Below are 17,612 nucleotides of genomic sequence, written 5' to 3' on the forward strand. Positions count from 1 at the left end.
TCATCATTTTCCGTTATCCCCAGCATCCAGTACGATGCTCTGCACACTGCAATCATTCAGAATAAGTCCTCAAAGTGAACACACGGATGACCTTCTCAGACTCACACAATTCATTCAGTCTCATAATCCCAGCCACTTGCCAAGTACGATGAAGACGAACATATTAATAACAGCTGGATCCCCCGCCCCGCCTCCAGCAGCTACCACCCAGTGGGAGGGGCGGAGGAAGAGAGGACCGATGCTCAGACAGATAGATTGATGAGGCCAGGAAAGAGGAGAAGGAAGGTGGAGGCAGGTAAATGAATTAGCGTCACTCAGTCATACGGGCAGGGGTACACATTTGGATGCCAGGGAAAGAGAAATATGCGTGGGCTTTTTCCAAAACCCACTTTAATCAAGTTTCTAGTCAAATACATCAGGATTGCTTTCTAAGGAAACCGACTTTGAACAATCCTTCAACTTGCCTCACTGGGGGCTGGACACACACTGGCTGCCTCTCAGAGGGGAAGCCCACTCTCCACTGACACGGTAACCAGTCCTATCGGATCTCACGCAAAGATCTGAAAACCTCGCGTTTGAAAATGTCCATCTCTCTTGGCTTCCTACGCCTTCTGAGAAGAAAGCAAATGAGAGCCTGTGTGTGTGAGATCGTTATTAATGTATTGCCGTCACCTGACCCTGATTATCAAGGGGGAAACTGGGTTGCTGCTAGACAGAGAGCCTGGAGGACATTTTCCCTGGGTGGAACACGGGGAATGGGAAGAACTATCTCGCGTACCCGTGCCTGTGGTGAGGGAAATAGAAAATGGCAGCACGCAAACAGGGAGTGGGGGGACAAAAGGGAGCACCACCCTTTCAGCAATGAAGACTTGAGCCATTCCTGTGGCTAACAAACCTCAAGCAGCTGAGGTTCTGGGTGAGAGAGATGGAAACCAAGGACGGGAGAGGAGGACGCCGCGGCTGGGGCTATGCGGCCAAGAGCAGCTTTTGGTAATTTTCTGTTTGCCGAGTCTCTGTCCACATGTTTATTTTCACGCTATCTGATTATTGTTTTATTTTAGGTGTAAAGTGCTTCAAGTGAACTGTAGCATTCAGGGGACATGGCAGAGCCGTGACTAACTTTGGAAAGGCGTACGGTAGGCAGCCACGGATACAACACTCTCCTTATTTGGAGAAGGTGGTGAAAACATTCTCGTTTGTGAAATGGGGGCTCTGTCAAATAAGGAGGGGAGACAGAATCATTGGGTTGTTATAGAGGAATTCAAGTGTGCAGAAGCACGAAGACAGTAACTGAGCCAACCCAGGAGTTACCAGTGCATCGCCTCCCCGTTCAAAATGCAGCCCTCGCTGCCCGTCCCACAAAAGCAGGTGTGAGTCTTTTAACTACTTTTCCTTTGCTCTCTGGTTGAACACTAAGCGTTTTCAGTAGCGGGCACTGGGAAGACACGGAAGAAGGCTAGGAGGTTTGGGCTCTTGGCCCCAGGGTGTTAGCTCAGCAGCCCCTGCTCAGTGACTTCTCTAGCCCCTGCGCCTCCTTCAGAGTCCTGAGGGCAGCAAGAAGCTCCTGTTGCATGATTAGCTTCCACTGATAACAGCCAGCAGCCGACAACCTCTTCCTTTTTGTGACAGAATGATGGTAAGACTCTGCTCAGTGCACAGGTGTGAGTGGACTATAGTCTGTGTGACAAACACCAGGGACACAGAGGCAGACTGGATATCCTACGACATTCTCACCATCTTCCTCCACCCAAACAAGGACAGACCAAGAAATCCACACAGACAGAAGAGAGCGGGGAGCCGGGACAACCTAGTACAGTGTGGCGCCAAGAGGGCCTATAGCAGAAAGAAAACCAAAATCCATCACTACCACACGCCGCTATCTTATTTCATTTTTGTCTAAGAGAAGAGGAAACTAACACGGGGCATCTGGGATTTGCTTGATACCAATGTGCTAATGCCAGTTTCTCAGTCCTACCAAACTCACCGGGTATTTAAGGATTTAAGGACAGAGGATTCGGAGGATATCCAGTCCCCAATCTGTGTCCTGGTGTGTCCTCACACACAGACTTCAGAGTCAGCATGCTCTTCTCACATCAACACGATGTGTGGGAGGGAGCATGTGTGTGCAAGTGTGTGTGTGTGTGTGTGTGCATGTGTGCGTGTGTGTGTGCGTGTGCGTGTGCGCGTGTGTGTGTGTGTGTGTGTGTGTGTGTGTAGTGCACGCAACGGGGTTTCTGCATTTGAGTGCAGGTGTCCATGGAAGCCACAAGAGAGCATCAGAGCCCCTGGAGCTGTAGTTACAGATAGTTGTAAGATAGGTTCCGAGGACCAAGCTCCTGCCTTCTGGCAAAGCAGAGTTTGCTCTTAGCCTCTTTGTGCTGTGGGTTTAAAAAGTGTCGGGAATGTTATTCTTGGAGCATCTTTAAAGGCTTCAGAAATCTGTTCACATTTATTTATAATTTTGTTTGTTACAAAGCCCGAACATGAATTGTAGAGAATAAACTAAAAGTTGCTTAATTATCACGTTTTATTGTTAGATCGTATGATCTCAGAATATTGGAGTCAGAAAACTCTTAACACAGAGAGCGACCTCTTAATTTCTCAAAGGCCAAAGTCAGCTTTAAAGAGTCTAAAGTTCTTGTAGGCTTCTGTTTTGTGCACAAATGCCCTCTAGTCTGAGCCCTTAACTTGAGATAGTCTCCAATTTTTAGGAGAAAAAGCAGCTGAAATTATTCCACAGCCTCCTGCCCTGAGCTGAGTAAGAAACCCATTTCAAATAAAGAACCCAGCCATTTCCCCCTTTCCCACTTTACAATAATATTTTTCTTCAAAATGTCTAGGTACAACTGGGCTTAAAGTTAGAAAAGTTAATGAAAGTGGTCTCATATTTGCGGCCAGTCAGCCAGGAAAATGGACACAAGCCAAATCCCACATCCCAAACATTCTGCCTCAATTGCATGTGGACAGAGTGCCCACCCTGCCTCCCTGCTCTCCATGAGAAGTGGAACAAAACTCTGAAAGACGGTTACCCACTGGAGCAGACTCCACACACACACACACACACACACACACACTCGCACACTCACACATTCACATATACCCTCACACCCTCATACACACACATACACACTCATACACATTCATTATATGTTCTTATTCTCTCTCTCTCTCTCTCTCTCTCTCTCTCTCTCTCTCTCTCTCACACACACACACACACACACACACACACCTCTCATATTCCCTATCAAAGTTATAATAAGCAGGCTCTTGACACTGAATGTTTTGTGCACAAAGGCTTCCCCCAGGAGATGCAGCTTCAGGGACAGCCAAGAAATCCTAAGTCTAAAGGTGTTCTTAGCAAAATAAGAAAAAATCTTCCCAAATTCCAAAGAAAGCAAGTAAAATTCTTAGAAGTCAGTTTAACTGGACAACTCAAAATTCTTCCAGACTAGTCTCAAAAAACGCCATTGGGCTGTTTGAACTGGCTCACTTTTGGAAAGCAATTATTTCTCTTGGATGAGTTTAACTCTTTGTTTATTTAGTGCAATATAGTATTGTATTTCCTCTTATATTTTTAAGTCGTGAAGAAAAAGGCACAATTTTGCACACAGCAACAAGTTGCCAGGACACTGAAATTTTAGCTGCAAAATGTATGACAGTAACTGTATTCTGTGACATTCCATCATTCCAATGTCGTGATCCTGAAAGTGGGGGCCTTGAGTGCAGCCTTCTTAGAACCTAGAAAACATCATTTTAGGCTTGTAACTCTCTCATAATGAAGACAGCCACAATGTATGCTGGAGTTTTGTTAAGCAAGCATCAACATGCTCATGGATTTTTTTTTTTTTTGCAGATTCATCTCCTTAAAGTTATCTGAGCAAATGAGTATCCATCATTTTCATCTCAGAGTTTAGAGGCAAATGGACATGTTAACACCACACCATTCTATTTCTGAATCAAACTCAACATGTGACATCACCAAGAAAGTAGCTTACTTAAACCAAGTCAAGAACAGTAGTTAAACCACCATAGCTACGTTCCCACAGTGACCTCCCTCTGCTGAGGAAACTAAGCTCAGCTCCCACTCTGATCCTGACAGAGGTGTGGGTCGCAGATTCCCTAACGCTCCTTTCCGAGAACCTTCCTTTCTACTCAACCGCAGTGCTCTCTGTGCTACATGCGTGGAGCTTGGAGGAACAGCATGGATGAGGTAGATTTGCAATCCACAAGGCCCTCTGCCTGGGATGGAGACAGGAACTTTGGCTTAGGGTAACCCGCAGACAAGGGGCCCACACAACAACCCCCGGAGACAGACAATGGCAGATGGGCACTCACCACTGGAGCAGTTGGTCCCACCCCAGCCGGGCTCACACTGACAGGTGTTTGGAGCGATGCAGCGGCCGTGGACACATTTATCAGCACAGTGAGCTGTCAGAGAGGAAAAAAATATCAATCAAACCGAGAAAGTTGGCACAAGAAAAAAAAAAAACAACACAGCTGTTGCGCTCCCTAGGCTCACATATCACTAAAAACAACATGCGTGCTTCATAGCTGCCTTCAATCCTCTCCTCGGCCCTTTTCAGAGTCTACTGTACAACCAAACAATTCCCTTCTTATTTTGCTATTTCTAAGGAAATTCCTCCATTTCTACTGTTCAATTCTGCTTCACACTAAATTAGGGCAGCAGGGTCAAGGAGAATTGTCTAATCCATACTTTAGAAGCTGTTTCAGTGGTTCCCAAATACATCCTCTTTGTGCTGGGAAGCGTGGACGTGGAGAAATAAACCACAGAGCAAGATATGAGGACTCCACAGTGACGGCACAGTCAAGAGGTCATTTCCTGTCTAGGATATAGTCACCAGAAACAATGCCGCCTTTCTCTGCAAAGGCATCCACACTATGACACAGCAGAGTCGAAAATGCATCGTGCTGGACCTCAGTGCCTCACACACACATCCGTGTTCTCTAAATACCTAGATAGAGAAGTTATTGTGAGAGCTAATTGAAAGCACTTGGAGTTACAACATTTGTCTTAAGGATGGAGTAAAGTACCCTGACTTAGATGCGTTGTATTAATCTGTGCTTATTATTAAAGCGAAATACGTTAACTGCCCAACCTCATAAAATATCAGTACATAAGTAAGCCTCGAGTCCAGCTGCACATGCTAGCAGCATTTATTGTGGTTGTTTTCAATATTTATTATTTATTTTTTGTAGTATACATGTTTTCTTCACACAAAAAATAGAACCATAGTAATTTTTAAATTGTTTTTTCTACCCAACATAATGAGAAGCATGTCATTAAATATTTTTATGTACTTTATTCACCAATGTTGTTATAATGCATGCCAATAATGTATATATGTATATATATGAATAATTATGAATCTGTAATAGATGAGTATTATGAATATATAAGATTCACAATCATGGTCACTCAAAGTCTTGACCATAGACATGAAAAGTTATCTGGGATAAAGAGAAAGTGAACACCAGAAATCAAAACAAAAACCAATGGGATGAGTTTTGCTTGTTGCAGGATCAGGGACAACAGGACAGACAGAGAACCAGGCTGGTGTCAGCACTTCACTCTGAGAATTAGCAAGGAAAAGTCCAAGTGAAGTTAAGACCTGTAGACAGAGGACCACGGAAGGACTCACTACCACCAGACTAAGCTATGAGTCACATGTTAGTGGCCCAGTGACTGGGATGCCAGGCCTGTTGAGCACGAGATTCTGACCTACAGTAGAGTTTCCTGACATCAGAACTTTAAGGAAGCAAGCACTTGGTGATCCTATAATAATCAATTCAGAATATTATACCATTAATAGCCAGTAAGAGCAGAAACCACGCATAGCTTATGGATAGACCAGCCTCACAATATGTCACTTATATGGTCACGTGAAGTCAACATGTGCTGACCTCAGGATTCCCTTCCTTCTGTCTCTGTGCACGTGTTTGACCTCACAGGTGGTGTTCATTTGTAAGGCCACATAGTTCTCTCCTGTGATCTGTTTAAATTTAGGTATGGATGGTACTAGTACCATCAGCTTGCCGGACTCAAACACACAAGATCCAGTTAAACGCAACAGGAGACGGGATGATCATGCAGAGCAAGCTCCCTACTGCACACACGGTGTCACAGGGTAGCACGTCCAGAGGCCTCCCGCTTTCTAAGAGTCACCATAAACAAGTCACCATGACAAGGCTTGGCCTTACCTGCCTCATGGACTGATGGCATTTAGGGTAGAAGCATATGGTTGCTTAGCATTTTTTTTTCTCCTTCAGGGTACAGAAGCTATTTAAAATCATGTTTTCATATCTTGAGACATTTAGAAATTAGACGCTATTTACCTTTAAGGTGAAACAGGGTTTCTTTGCTACAAATGAATTTTTTAAAAAAAAAGATCTTGTGGTGATAATTTAAAATCTGGATTATTTTAAGAAATTTCTTGAGCTAACATTACACCGATGTCTGAAACAAAATATGGATGGGTTATTGACATAAGAACAAATTCATCAGAAAGCTAACTAGGGGTGGGGGTGGTGGGTCTTAACTAAAACTCAACCGTATGGAATGACCTTTGTGTGTTGCCTCCTGAAATAATGGCCCAAGTAATGAAAACAATGGTCTAGAGTCCACAAAGGACATAAGACTCTATTCCACGTAGTCGAAGTCCTAACACAGCCTTTTACTCTCGCCATCCAAATTCCATCTCTTCTCTGTGTTCTTCCCTACAGTCTCTGGCTCCCCAAATCCAGGAATAGCCCTGCACGCATGCCCACAGATGGTCAGGGGCAAAGGGAAGCAGTGGGGCTGCTACAAAATGCTCTGTGACCTAGGATGCCACAGCCACAGAGATGCTAAGTAGAACTGTTTGGGATGCAGGGACAGCAACCGACTCTGGATGATCAACTGCATTAGCTCCTAACCTGTCCTCAGCTTCCCCAGACAGCTTTAGACATCACCCGCTCTAGGTGCCGGGTGTACAGGACTCATCCCACATGGGAAATGAAGCAGCTTAAAGATGTGAACTAGCCATGTACATCCTGCTAAACGGGACTAGCCCAGAAGAGTGTTCAGCTTAGCAAGTGTTCAGGGACTTGTGTCCCAAGCATAGACAAAATAGAATCATTATAAGAGCTCACCTACAGGAACAGGAAGGTTTTTTTTAAAATTACTTATCCATGTCCTTTCTTTTTATTTTTAAAGGGGCAGTTAAAACTAAGGTACCATGTAGCTGGTGGGATAGCTCAGTCAGTAAAGTGTTTGCAAGCATGAGGGCCTGAGTTCAACAGACAGAATCCAAGTTCAAAGATGAAAAAGATGACTAGGCCATGAAGACGACTGGCGGCCAGTGATGGAGCCAATGATGGAGCTATGAGGATGAAGGAGGAGGAAGGGGAGGGGGTTGAGAATGGGAAGGGGTTAGGGGAGGAAGAGAAGAAGCAGATGTGGTGGCATTCACTTGTAATCCTGGAAATGGGGAAACAGGAAAAGGCAGATCCCTGGAGCTTGCTGGGCATCCAGTCTAGCTGAATCAGTAGGCTTTAGGCCAATAAAGACACTGCTCAAAAACACTCAATGGCACCCAAAGAATGACACTCAAGGCTGTCTTGTGGCCTCCGCACTTGTGTGTACATACACACACACACAGAGAGAGAGAGAGAGAGAGAGAGAGAGAGAGAACTCTAGCACAAACTTTCTATCCAACATGATTTTTTTAAAAAATTATTTTTCCCTTTAAAAGGACATAATTAATCTCATGCTCTATGTTTTTAGTAGCTTTTCTCTGGGGCCAGATACAAGTTGAACCTTTGCCCACAATCTGTACCCAGCTGGAGGTACATTAAGCTACGAGGCACAGCCAACTTTTCCCTCAAGAGTGGAGGGGCAAGAAATACGAATGAGACCAACAGGCAGAGACTTTGAAGTGAGAGCTGTGGCCAGGCTTTCTGTTGGTGGACAGGTGAGGACTGACTGGTGACCCTGGAATCTTCTAATTAGGCTCCGGTTTCAGCCTCAGTTCCTAAATCCATTTAAATCCCACTACTAATGCCAGGGGCCTCATCCTTTTCACTTGTGAATACTGAGGGACATTAGCCGTCATCAAGTGTTTTCTCTTCTGCCACATCCATTTCCCTTCAGACTGACTCTTAGGGGTGGAGAAGAGCTGAAAGGAAGAGCGGGCAGACTGGAGACGCCTGCCTACCCCTAATATATCTGTTCAGGCAATGCATCCATTGTTCTACAGGCAGTGTGCAATCAACTCATGTAAATTAACAAAATGTATCTCAAAATTAGCTGCCTAATAGCTTACCATCCTCATGTTCCTTTCCTTTCTATCAACAAACACAGGAGAGCAGGGTACCATGAAATGTTTGGAATCAGGAAAACAGAATGGATCTGGCTAAGTAGGAACACAGTCTGGAGATGAAGGAGCAGCAAAGGTATTGGAGAGAGACTGGGAGGGGACATTGGATCATTCATCCATCTGAAATGTGCGGACAGGACACTCCATACAAAACATACATTAGTGGTTGATGGACATGTGGGACTATGCAGATTTAACATTTAAAATTTGTGATTTTGCACAGCTCTGAATATTCTGAAACCAGACTGAATGTCATAATTTAACTATAACTTATATAGTATGTGAATTATCTCTCCAAAAGTTATCATAAAAAATCTTACGGAAATTGGGGGAAGTTATTAATTAATTCCAACTGGGTTGATATCAAGGAAGATCTCCTGACAAAGAAGACATCTGAGTTAATGAAGTGGGCACTTTTAGAACAGTTACATGCAGAAGTGGCCTGAAGTAGCTGCCTCACACTCTCTCTTCCTAGTACCCTATCCCACAGCCAAACAGTTTATTTCTAGGATTCAGGAACACTTACTTACTCCATAGTCACCAAAAACCTCTCTGCATAGTGGCCCTAGATGGCTAACCATCATGGAGAGATCAAGAGTAAACTAGGCAACTAGAACTCTGGATTCAGTAAATAAAATAGGGAAACAGTCATATGCAAAATTTCTTTCTGTCCACTCTGATAGGTTCTTTGTGTCTCTTAAAGGCAGATACAGAGTTATTGCTATCAGTGTGTCTGGCAGACATTGAAAATTACTCCTCTCTCCTGTTGTATTAGCAGAATTCCAGTCATGCCAGAGAGACTAGAGCGACCAGCAACCAACTACATTTCCTGGCTTTCTTTCTAGAATGATGCGTCCATGTGGACAGCAAGACAAACAGACTCAGTGGTCAGTCCAGCTTCCCTCCTCCCTGATACCCTGAGTGATGAAGAGCAGGATTTTCAGAATGCAGGTGACAGCCCTAGGAAAAGAAGCAAGCGGGCCATGGTGCTCTCTACTCTGAATCCTTCCCTTAGATGAACGAATGCCGTCAGCTACCCTCAAGACACTCACAAACCCTAGTTGCTTGGGTTTCTGTTCTGGATCTGTTTTCTTCTCCACGTGATTCCAAACTAGTGCACCGGCCTGTTGAGAGCTCTGTCAGGTGAGGGCTATAGAGCATCTGTATTGGAATGACTTGAAGGCCCATTTCTGTTAGAAAGATACTCAAGAGCTCAGAGCTTCTACTAGACTTGGAAGCAAATGGACCACACCAGCCTATGCAGGATGATCAAATGGTGGGAGGAAAAGTAAAATCACTGCCACAAGGTGTGTGCACGGGGCTCTCTGTGAAAGACAACTTTAACTTAGAGTGTGAGAAGAGTTAAGTAATTAGGCTGTCAGCCTAAGACAAAAACAAAAAACAGCAAAGCTGCTGTAGTTAATAAACCAAAAAAGGGGGAAGGAATATAATAGTGGAATGTATCCAACAAAAAAGAAGCAGCTGAGAACTGAGGAAGGGTGGAATACAGAAAGCCAACCTAATAGCTTCGGTAATGACATTAAGTGGAACAGCCTAAACCTCTCGCTTAACAGGCTGAAGTCTTTAAAACAGCAAGAAAATACTTTGTTTATACAAATTACATGTAAAATATAATTACAAAGCACATTAAACACAAAATAGTTTTAAAAGACACACTAACTCTCTTAGTTATGTTTATAAAGTTGTAATGAAACACTGTAACAAAAAGCAACTTGGGGAGGAAATGGGGTATTTCAGCTTAGGACTCTCAGGCCACACTCCATCACTGAGTGAAGTCAAAGCAGGAACCTAGAAGCAGGAATCAAGGCAGAAGACATGGAGGAGTGCTGCTCATTGGTTTGCCCTCCATGGCTTGTTCAGTTTACTTGTACAGCTCAGGACCAACCACATGCCCACTGGTGGCACCATTCATCGTGGGCTTGGCTTTGCCACATCTGTCATTAATCAAGAAAATGTCCTACAGATTTGCCTATAAGCAATCTAATGAAGACAGCTTCTTGATTTAGATTTCTCATTCCAGATAACTCGAGCTTGTGCCAAGTTGACCATAAACCAATCAAGATAACAGTGATTAAAAAAAAAAACTTGCAGTAATTATACTATGATGATAACTTTAGAGGAAAGATTATCTTCAGAGATAATGAAGGTGATATAAAAATGATAATGGGTGCATCAAAGTAGGCTAGAACTGTCTCAAAATGCTTACGGACATGTGGGATGTTTCCAGTTTTGAGGTATCCAAAGAAAGCAGGTTTGAATACCTGTGCCCAAATCTCAACTCATCCATTGTATTCCAGATACAAACAAGAGAAATGTACATACAAAACTATCACTCAGAATGAACTAACGATTACACAACAACATGGGTGGATCTCAAATTCATTATGCTTCATGAAGGAAATGGTTCATCAGAGAGAACACAGTACTCTAGAAAAGGCACCCTAAGCTAGAGCCACAGAATCAGGGTGATGCTTGCCTGAGGAAGAGTGGAAAGGGAGGAATGGATGGAGAAAGTTACAAGTAAGATCACTGAAAAGGAAAGCGTGAATGGAGGAAGTTATGAGTAAGATCATTGAAAAGGAAAGCATGAATGGAGGAAGTTATGAGCAGGTTCATTATCACAAATGGGGTAAGGATTTCACTGGTTTACACACATGCCAATTCTTACCAATTTGTACCACTTAAATATGTGCAGTTCATTTTATAAACTGTTCAAAAAATACAATATGAAGAGAACCTTCTAAAGGGACCAAATAACTTTATATACCAAGGGGGATGGGTAGGAATGAAATATCTGAACTTTCACTAAAATACTGTACACACTTTATGAGATTCCTTTTAACTTTTCATTTTCTGTGATGCCAAGACTTGAACTCAGGACTTTACCCACGTAGGCGAACACTCTGACACTGAGCTACCTTCCCAGGCCTCCGATTTCTGTAGGAGTCAATGGGCTCTGCAAATTGATTTTGACTTCTCTCAAGAAATGTATTTGCAGACAATGCGATGTGCTCCTGAGCTTCTCCTCAGTGAAGCAAATAACTTAAGTTGGAAAAACAAAACCAAAAATTTGTGTGGAAATAAGACAGTTGCATGGAGCCCATATATGGAATAGAAATGCCATCTGGGGAGCACATAATCCTATTCATTGCTTGGAAGTGGAGTTTTCACTGAATTCTGAACTTACACAGGCATTATGGATTTTGGCTCCAACTCTCACACTGGTCTCTTTAGGTTAAATCAGACTTTAAAAACGCCAGTAATATGATCCTAATGAGCCACCATTTCAGAAGGGTAAAGACGCCAGAATAAACTCTAGTTTCCTTCATGGAAATGCCTAACAACTCAGCCTCCGGCATGTCTGATGACTCACTCCGAACAGGATTGAAAATTTCCTCACTGACAACTGAGAGAAGGGACCAGAAGGAAGCTGCATTCCCTCGAGATGAGTTAGTCCCTGCTGGCCGGGTCTCATCTGTGTCTGTAAGAAAAGTGTGACCGTGCCACAGGAAGGGCATGCCAGCCTCTTCTGCTCTTAGAAGGGCATCTCTCCTGGCCTGACCCCTTCCTATGGTGTCATGGGGTCATTTCAGAACATTTTCCACCACATGGTTTGTGCCCTAGTTTACCTGACTGAGACGCGCTTCAGGCCTCTGCATCGGAATCACATGTTCATAATTAAAACCAGTCCTGAGGAAAGCTAAGAGGGCAGTGAGGCCATGGTTAGGCTTTCACTTCTTCCAGTCTGTGCCCTCACCCTCTTTTCCCTTCAGCGGTGATCTGTGGACACTTGGCTTTGGACTCTGACACTCACACACTCTTTCTACTCTCCTCTGACATCTACCTACTTGGGAGCCAATCAGTTCCTCATGACCAAGAGTCAAGGACTAATAGTTGCTTTCCTTGTCTGGACCCTTTGCTTCACAGTATGGACACCTTAAGGAAAATGTATAGATTAAGCAATCTAATTGATTCAGAAAAGAGAAAGCAAGCAAGCTATCCATGGCTACTAGAAAGTTCAAAAAAAAAAAGAAAAAGAAAGAAAAGAGGAAGGAAAAAAGGAAGGAGGGAGGGAAGGAGGGAGGGAGGGAGGAAGGAAGGAAGGAAGGAAGGAAGGAAGGAAGGAAGGAAGGAAGGAAGGTTGGTTATAGAACACCAACTAAAAGCCTTTGGGAACCAGATAGCTAGGGACCAGATATATCAGAGGAATACTACAAGCAGTATAGTCAGAGAACTTGGGAGCTGTGTAGTTTTCTGTATCCTTTGTCACTTAGGAACATCAAGCCCGTGCTTCTAATTCCCTGGCTTTCCCAAGCTGCTACTAAAACATGTTAGAATCAAAGACACAGCACGAACCTAACCAGACTCGACTGTATATCACAAGCTAAGTACAGTAGTATATCCTTGCAGTCCCAGCAACCCATGAGACTGAGGCAAGAGATTCACTGAGAGTGTCAGTTCAAGGCCAGACTAGGAAATACATCAAAACTCTATATTAAAAAAATAAAATAGGGCCAGCCAGATGACCCAGTGGGTAAATAAAGTTGCTTGCTATACAAACCTGGAGACCTACGTTTGATCCCAAAACCCATATGGGAAGAAAAGAACTAATTCCCAAAAGTTTTCCTTTGACCCTCACATAGAAGTCATGTCACATGTACACTGTGGTAACCCCTACACACTCGCACGTGCACACACACACACATGCATGCACATACACACACCAAATATAAAAAAATATATATAAAAAAGAAAAGTCTAAAATGAATATATGTCAGACCATCTGGACTTGTTACTCAGACAACTTTAGAGGACATCAGGAAAGGCCCAAAAGGAACAAATAAAGGGGACTTTGTGCTCTTTGAAGGTCACATTTTAAACTTAATTGCTATTTTCCCCTTGACTTTAAATTTAACCCTGACAGATCTGTCACTTATATGGCTATTCAAATTTTGACATTTTATATGCATATGTGTTGACATCTTCTAGCTAAATAATAGTTGGCCATGACATACTTTCAGTGATAATGGTTAAAGATTTAGAAGAAAGACCAAGACAACCTCCCACCAGTGAAGTCAGTATAATAGACCTCTCCTCCACACTGGAGGACAAATATGTCTGCTACACCTGTGGATTCAGCTTGGATTGTTTGATGGGGGAGGGAGGTCCATGGCAAATAAGTTTGAGACACACCTTTCACTCCAAGCATTCCCAAGGCCATTTCCCAAAATACCTCATAATGTAGCAACAAACGCTACAGGATACGCAGCCCATCGTTCACATGAGGAGCATGGGACTACAGATGGTACCCAAGACCCACTTTCGGGAAGCCAGTCTTCTCCTAGGACAATTCCATCTCTGGTGCCTTCCCTCATTTTATGCCCACAAGTCCACACAAGTGTACCAGACGAACTCAGCTGCTGTTTTGAAGGATAAGCAGCCACTAGGCCTCTGTCCTCATTCAACTAGCCGTTAGGATACTGGCCACTCCTGTGGCCCAGCTGACTCGGGAGACCCATCTCAGGGTAACGGGTCCTCCTCGGGGACCTGGTAGAGAAGTTTCTTTTACTGAGTAAAAGATTCTCTGGGCGCTCTCTCTGAGTTCTTTCAAACCTCTCGTAGACTCATTTATCTTGGAAACAGATGAAGTCTAGAACTTGGGAGATTGTTAATGCTACAGCTGAAGAAAACAAAAACTATCTGGGCAGTGTGTGTGGCGCAGATGGAGGCCTTAGGTTTACCACTGGATTATCTGGGGGGGGGGGGGAACAACTCTGGGCTCTGGCAGTCACTATGCCAGACTGGAGAAGGAGGAGGGAATGCAGGCCTGTCACCTGGTCATGTCAATGTTGTTCACTCTAATCAAAATGTCAAAATGTGGGGTTATTTTTTTTCTATTATTTTAAATTACTTTGTCCTAAAAAGATTTGAATAGCAATCCAGTTAAAATTGCTTCTCAGTCCCAGGCTTTTACATTAGCGAGTGTCTGTCCCTGCAAGCACGCTGCATAAATTATTAGGCCTGTGAACATTCTAACTACCCCGAAAAAATTTCAATTTCAGAAACTCGCTTCCTGGAGGTGAGGCAAGCTTCCATTGTTTCTGTTAGCCTAGTCTCCCCGGGATTCTAAAGTCAGGCCTGCTTTGGCAGAAAGAGCAGCAGGCAAGATTTCCATCAGAATTGTACTGTGTCTATCTTAAATTCATGGTGGAATTCTTTAAGATTAAATTCATAGTTTCTATTTATAACAGTCTAAGTAACAGGGAGATACCGACGACCAGGAGGACAACAAAGGCCCGCTGCATTATTTATTAGATCTTCGCTCCTAGCAGAGCCCAATGTCCCCAACCAGAAAATCCAAGAGTAGGTTCCAGAGGGCGTGTGGGAAAATTGGAATTCCTGCTGGTGCAGTGTATGGACAAAAGGCTTCTCCCTGCATTTTCTGGTAGGTGCCTCTGAAACAAGTAGGGCTCCATAGCAACAGAGAACGGGATCCCTATGGAAACATGAAAAAATCCACTGCTTGTGCGGGAGGGGCACGACCGGGTGGTTACACTGAGGGACATACCATCTCATTGTTGGCTCTGGCCAGCCTAACGGGATTGCCTCACTTTCATCTCTACTCAAAAGGCTGTGCTCAAGAGTCTAAAAGACAACAGATTTTTTGGAAATGCTTGACAAGATCGTTACTGCAAATTAAACAAGCCTGTGGGACTCGGACAAACTCAGAGTAGGAAGCTCTGGCTGCCTTAGACTTCAAAAAAGAGGCCTTCCGCTCTGGCTTGGTTTTTGCCTACCAACCATAGAAGCGCTTCTCCCCCTTAAACAAGCACTCTGCCAAACTCTTGAGTCTAATCAGCCCTCGACGAGAGGTCTCGCCTGCAACTCACAGTCTAAAAAAAATATGGATTCAAAATGCCTCAGAAAAACAAACAAAACAAAACAAAACTCAAGTCACACAAAACCTGGATAAAAGGGGATACGTGTCGCCCACTGTCACCAAGGGGTGAGAGGTGAGACGGCATCTCAGCCAGTTCTTTCCCCAAGCCGTACCCAGTTGGTCCACATACTCAAGCTTGCTGTCTCTCTCCCAGTGCAATCCTCCTTAGGCGGACACTGAGACAGAATGCGGATGGATGTCTTCATCCGCTTGAGAAAATTGTAGACAGTGTTTTCCTGAGTTACTGTGGCAAATACGCTGGCTTTCCTGGAAGCAGCCAGTCTGTCCTGGTATAGCGGATGACATGAACCGTCAGTGAAGTGGCAGAGATGGGACTAACGGGGGCTTATAACAGGTGATTTAGGGACCATGATGATTAATTGGGACAACTGATATCTCCATGACATCTCTCCAAGAGATCAAAAATCCCTTAGGATGCTGGATAATTGCAGGGACAGAAAATAGGGTGCACACAGGCCACCCACTGCAATCCTGAGTCACCCGTTGACTACCCAAGTTTTCTCTCATCCCAGACTTAGCCTGAGACTCTTTATAAACACCACGTTCCAGACAGCTGCTTCCAAAAGAAGCACCTATTCTCCTGAAAAGGAGCATTTTTGTTAATTCCAGTCTAATATAACTTAATATCCAAAGACAAAAGAAGAGGCTGGGGGTGTGGGAGAGAGAATTATGTGTCACATGACAAAAGGCCTCATGTGACTCTCCAAAGTACAATACATATGTCTTTCGGAAGGAAATGAATCCTGACTAAGTAAGCTGCAGATGCTCGCAGCCCTTGCTGCAGTATTTCAGTTTAAAGTTATTGCCTATTTTATTTTGCTTCACAAAAAATATGATTTTATTTTTCCACTCAAAGTAAGAACTATTTTTTATCTTAGCAGTTTCTAAACACAAAAATTTAGGTTCTGTAAAAAAAGAAAACTGATTCATCATAAAAAAAAATACACTTTAGAAAGTACTAAACAATTTAAAAATATATATTCTGGTTTTTTGTTTTCTTTTTCTTTTTAAAAATGACATTTAAACTAGAGCAGAGGTCGTGCCTTCGGAGTTATTTTCTCATACAAACGCCAACAACAGTTCTAGCTGCCCGTTGGCCAGTTCAGTTGTACATCGAGTTGGCCAAGTTAAAATCAGCTGTGAATATTTCTTCACTGCTCTGGTAATCAATTGTCACACTACTCTCTGCTGAAAACAGGAAATCATATAGAGAGCCGTGTGTGGGAGCTGGGGCTTTTTATTTACGGTTCCCAGGTTCTCTTAACAAGTGCCAAAGACAAGAGGGCACATCCATGGGAACTGATCCTCCGGAGCTGGCCTGTAAGCTAAAGGGGAGGGGGAAGCCAGAGCTCAGGCCTTTCCTTTCTGCATTCCCCGCAAGCCTGAGAGTCCCCCATTAGAGCTTTAACTCAAATTAAACTTAGACTTCCATCTAACAAGGATAGGATAGCTGCTTTTAATTTTCTCTCGGAGGAAAGCATCCTCAGAAGTGCTTCTTCCTTTGCAGCAGCACCCAGCAGGGAAAAGCAGGGCATCTGGGGCGGAGAGAATGGGAAGTGAACTGGGAAGGGAGTCCTGTCCTGGACATTTCCTCGGTGAGTCTGCTGTAGGTTGCCAGGCTTACAGTGGTCTGCGCTCTGTCATCAGCCAAAAGGAAGCCAAAGACAACATCTGAATGATGTGTGTCTGAATTTATCAGCTCCCTCCCACCGAGAGGGAGCTGCTAGCATCCCACTCATGAGCTTGTCCAAGTCCTGTGTAACCAAATCCATAAACCATCTCCAGCTTTCTAAAGGCCAGATCCCAAAGAAGCGTTTGGAGATCATTTGTGTGTGGCAACAAGCATATTTTCATAGGATTATAATGTAGACAATGGTAAAGTCCTTAGTATAGTTTTAAAGGTTTCTTTACTACAAAATGTTCCTGAAAGAGCTACAGTGCTCTGGGGATCACAGCTCTGGAATCCTTCGCATGAGTTACACGCTTATGTTTCTGCTGGACCAAGAGCTTTCCTCCCCTCACTGCCATGGGGTCATAGATCACCTCTCCCCCAAGGGGAGAGAGCGTGGGGAGGAGTACCCCTCACTAGAGGAGCAGCACGCAGCCAAGGTGTTGGGAGGGGAAGCCCTATGGAAGATTGGGGTGCACAGACGATGTGTGTCCATTAAGCAGATGAGATGAAAGGTCTTGGGGAGTCCTAGCTGTGCTTCTGTTGGAGTCAGCTCTACACATGTGCTCGTTGGTCTTTAGGTCTC

At 43.9% G+C, this 17,612-nt stretch overlaps 1 protein-coding gene across 1 annotated transcript in view; it reads right to left on the reverse strand.

The window, feature by feature from the left end:
- Positions 1-17,612, reverse strand: part of Megf10 (multiple EGF like domains 10) — a 155,685-nt gene that overhangs the window by 74,306 nt on the left and 63,767 nt on the right. Inside the window, exon 5 of the mRNA XM_050120904.1 lies at positions 4,336-4,428. Coding sequence (XP_049976861.1) covers positions 4,336-4,428 — 93 coding nt within the window. The remainder of the gene's footprint in view (positions 1-4,335; positions 4,429-17,612) is intronic.

The sequence above is a fragment of the Alexandromys fortis genome, unplaced genomic scaffold, assembly GCF_014885135.2.
Source record: "Alexandromys fortis isolate MF-2015 unplaced genomic scaffold, M_Fortis_MF-2015_v1.1 scaffold_181, whole genome shotgun sequence".
Taxonomy (NCBI): Eukaryota; Metazoa; Chordata; class Mammalia; order Rodentia; family Cricetidae; genus Alexandromys; species Alexandromys fortis.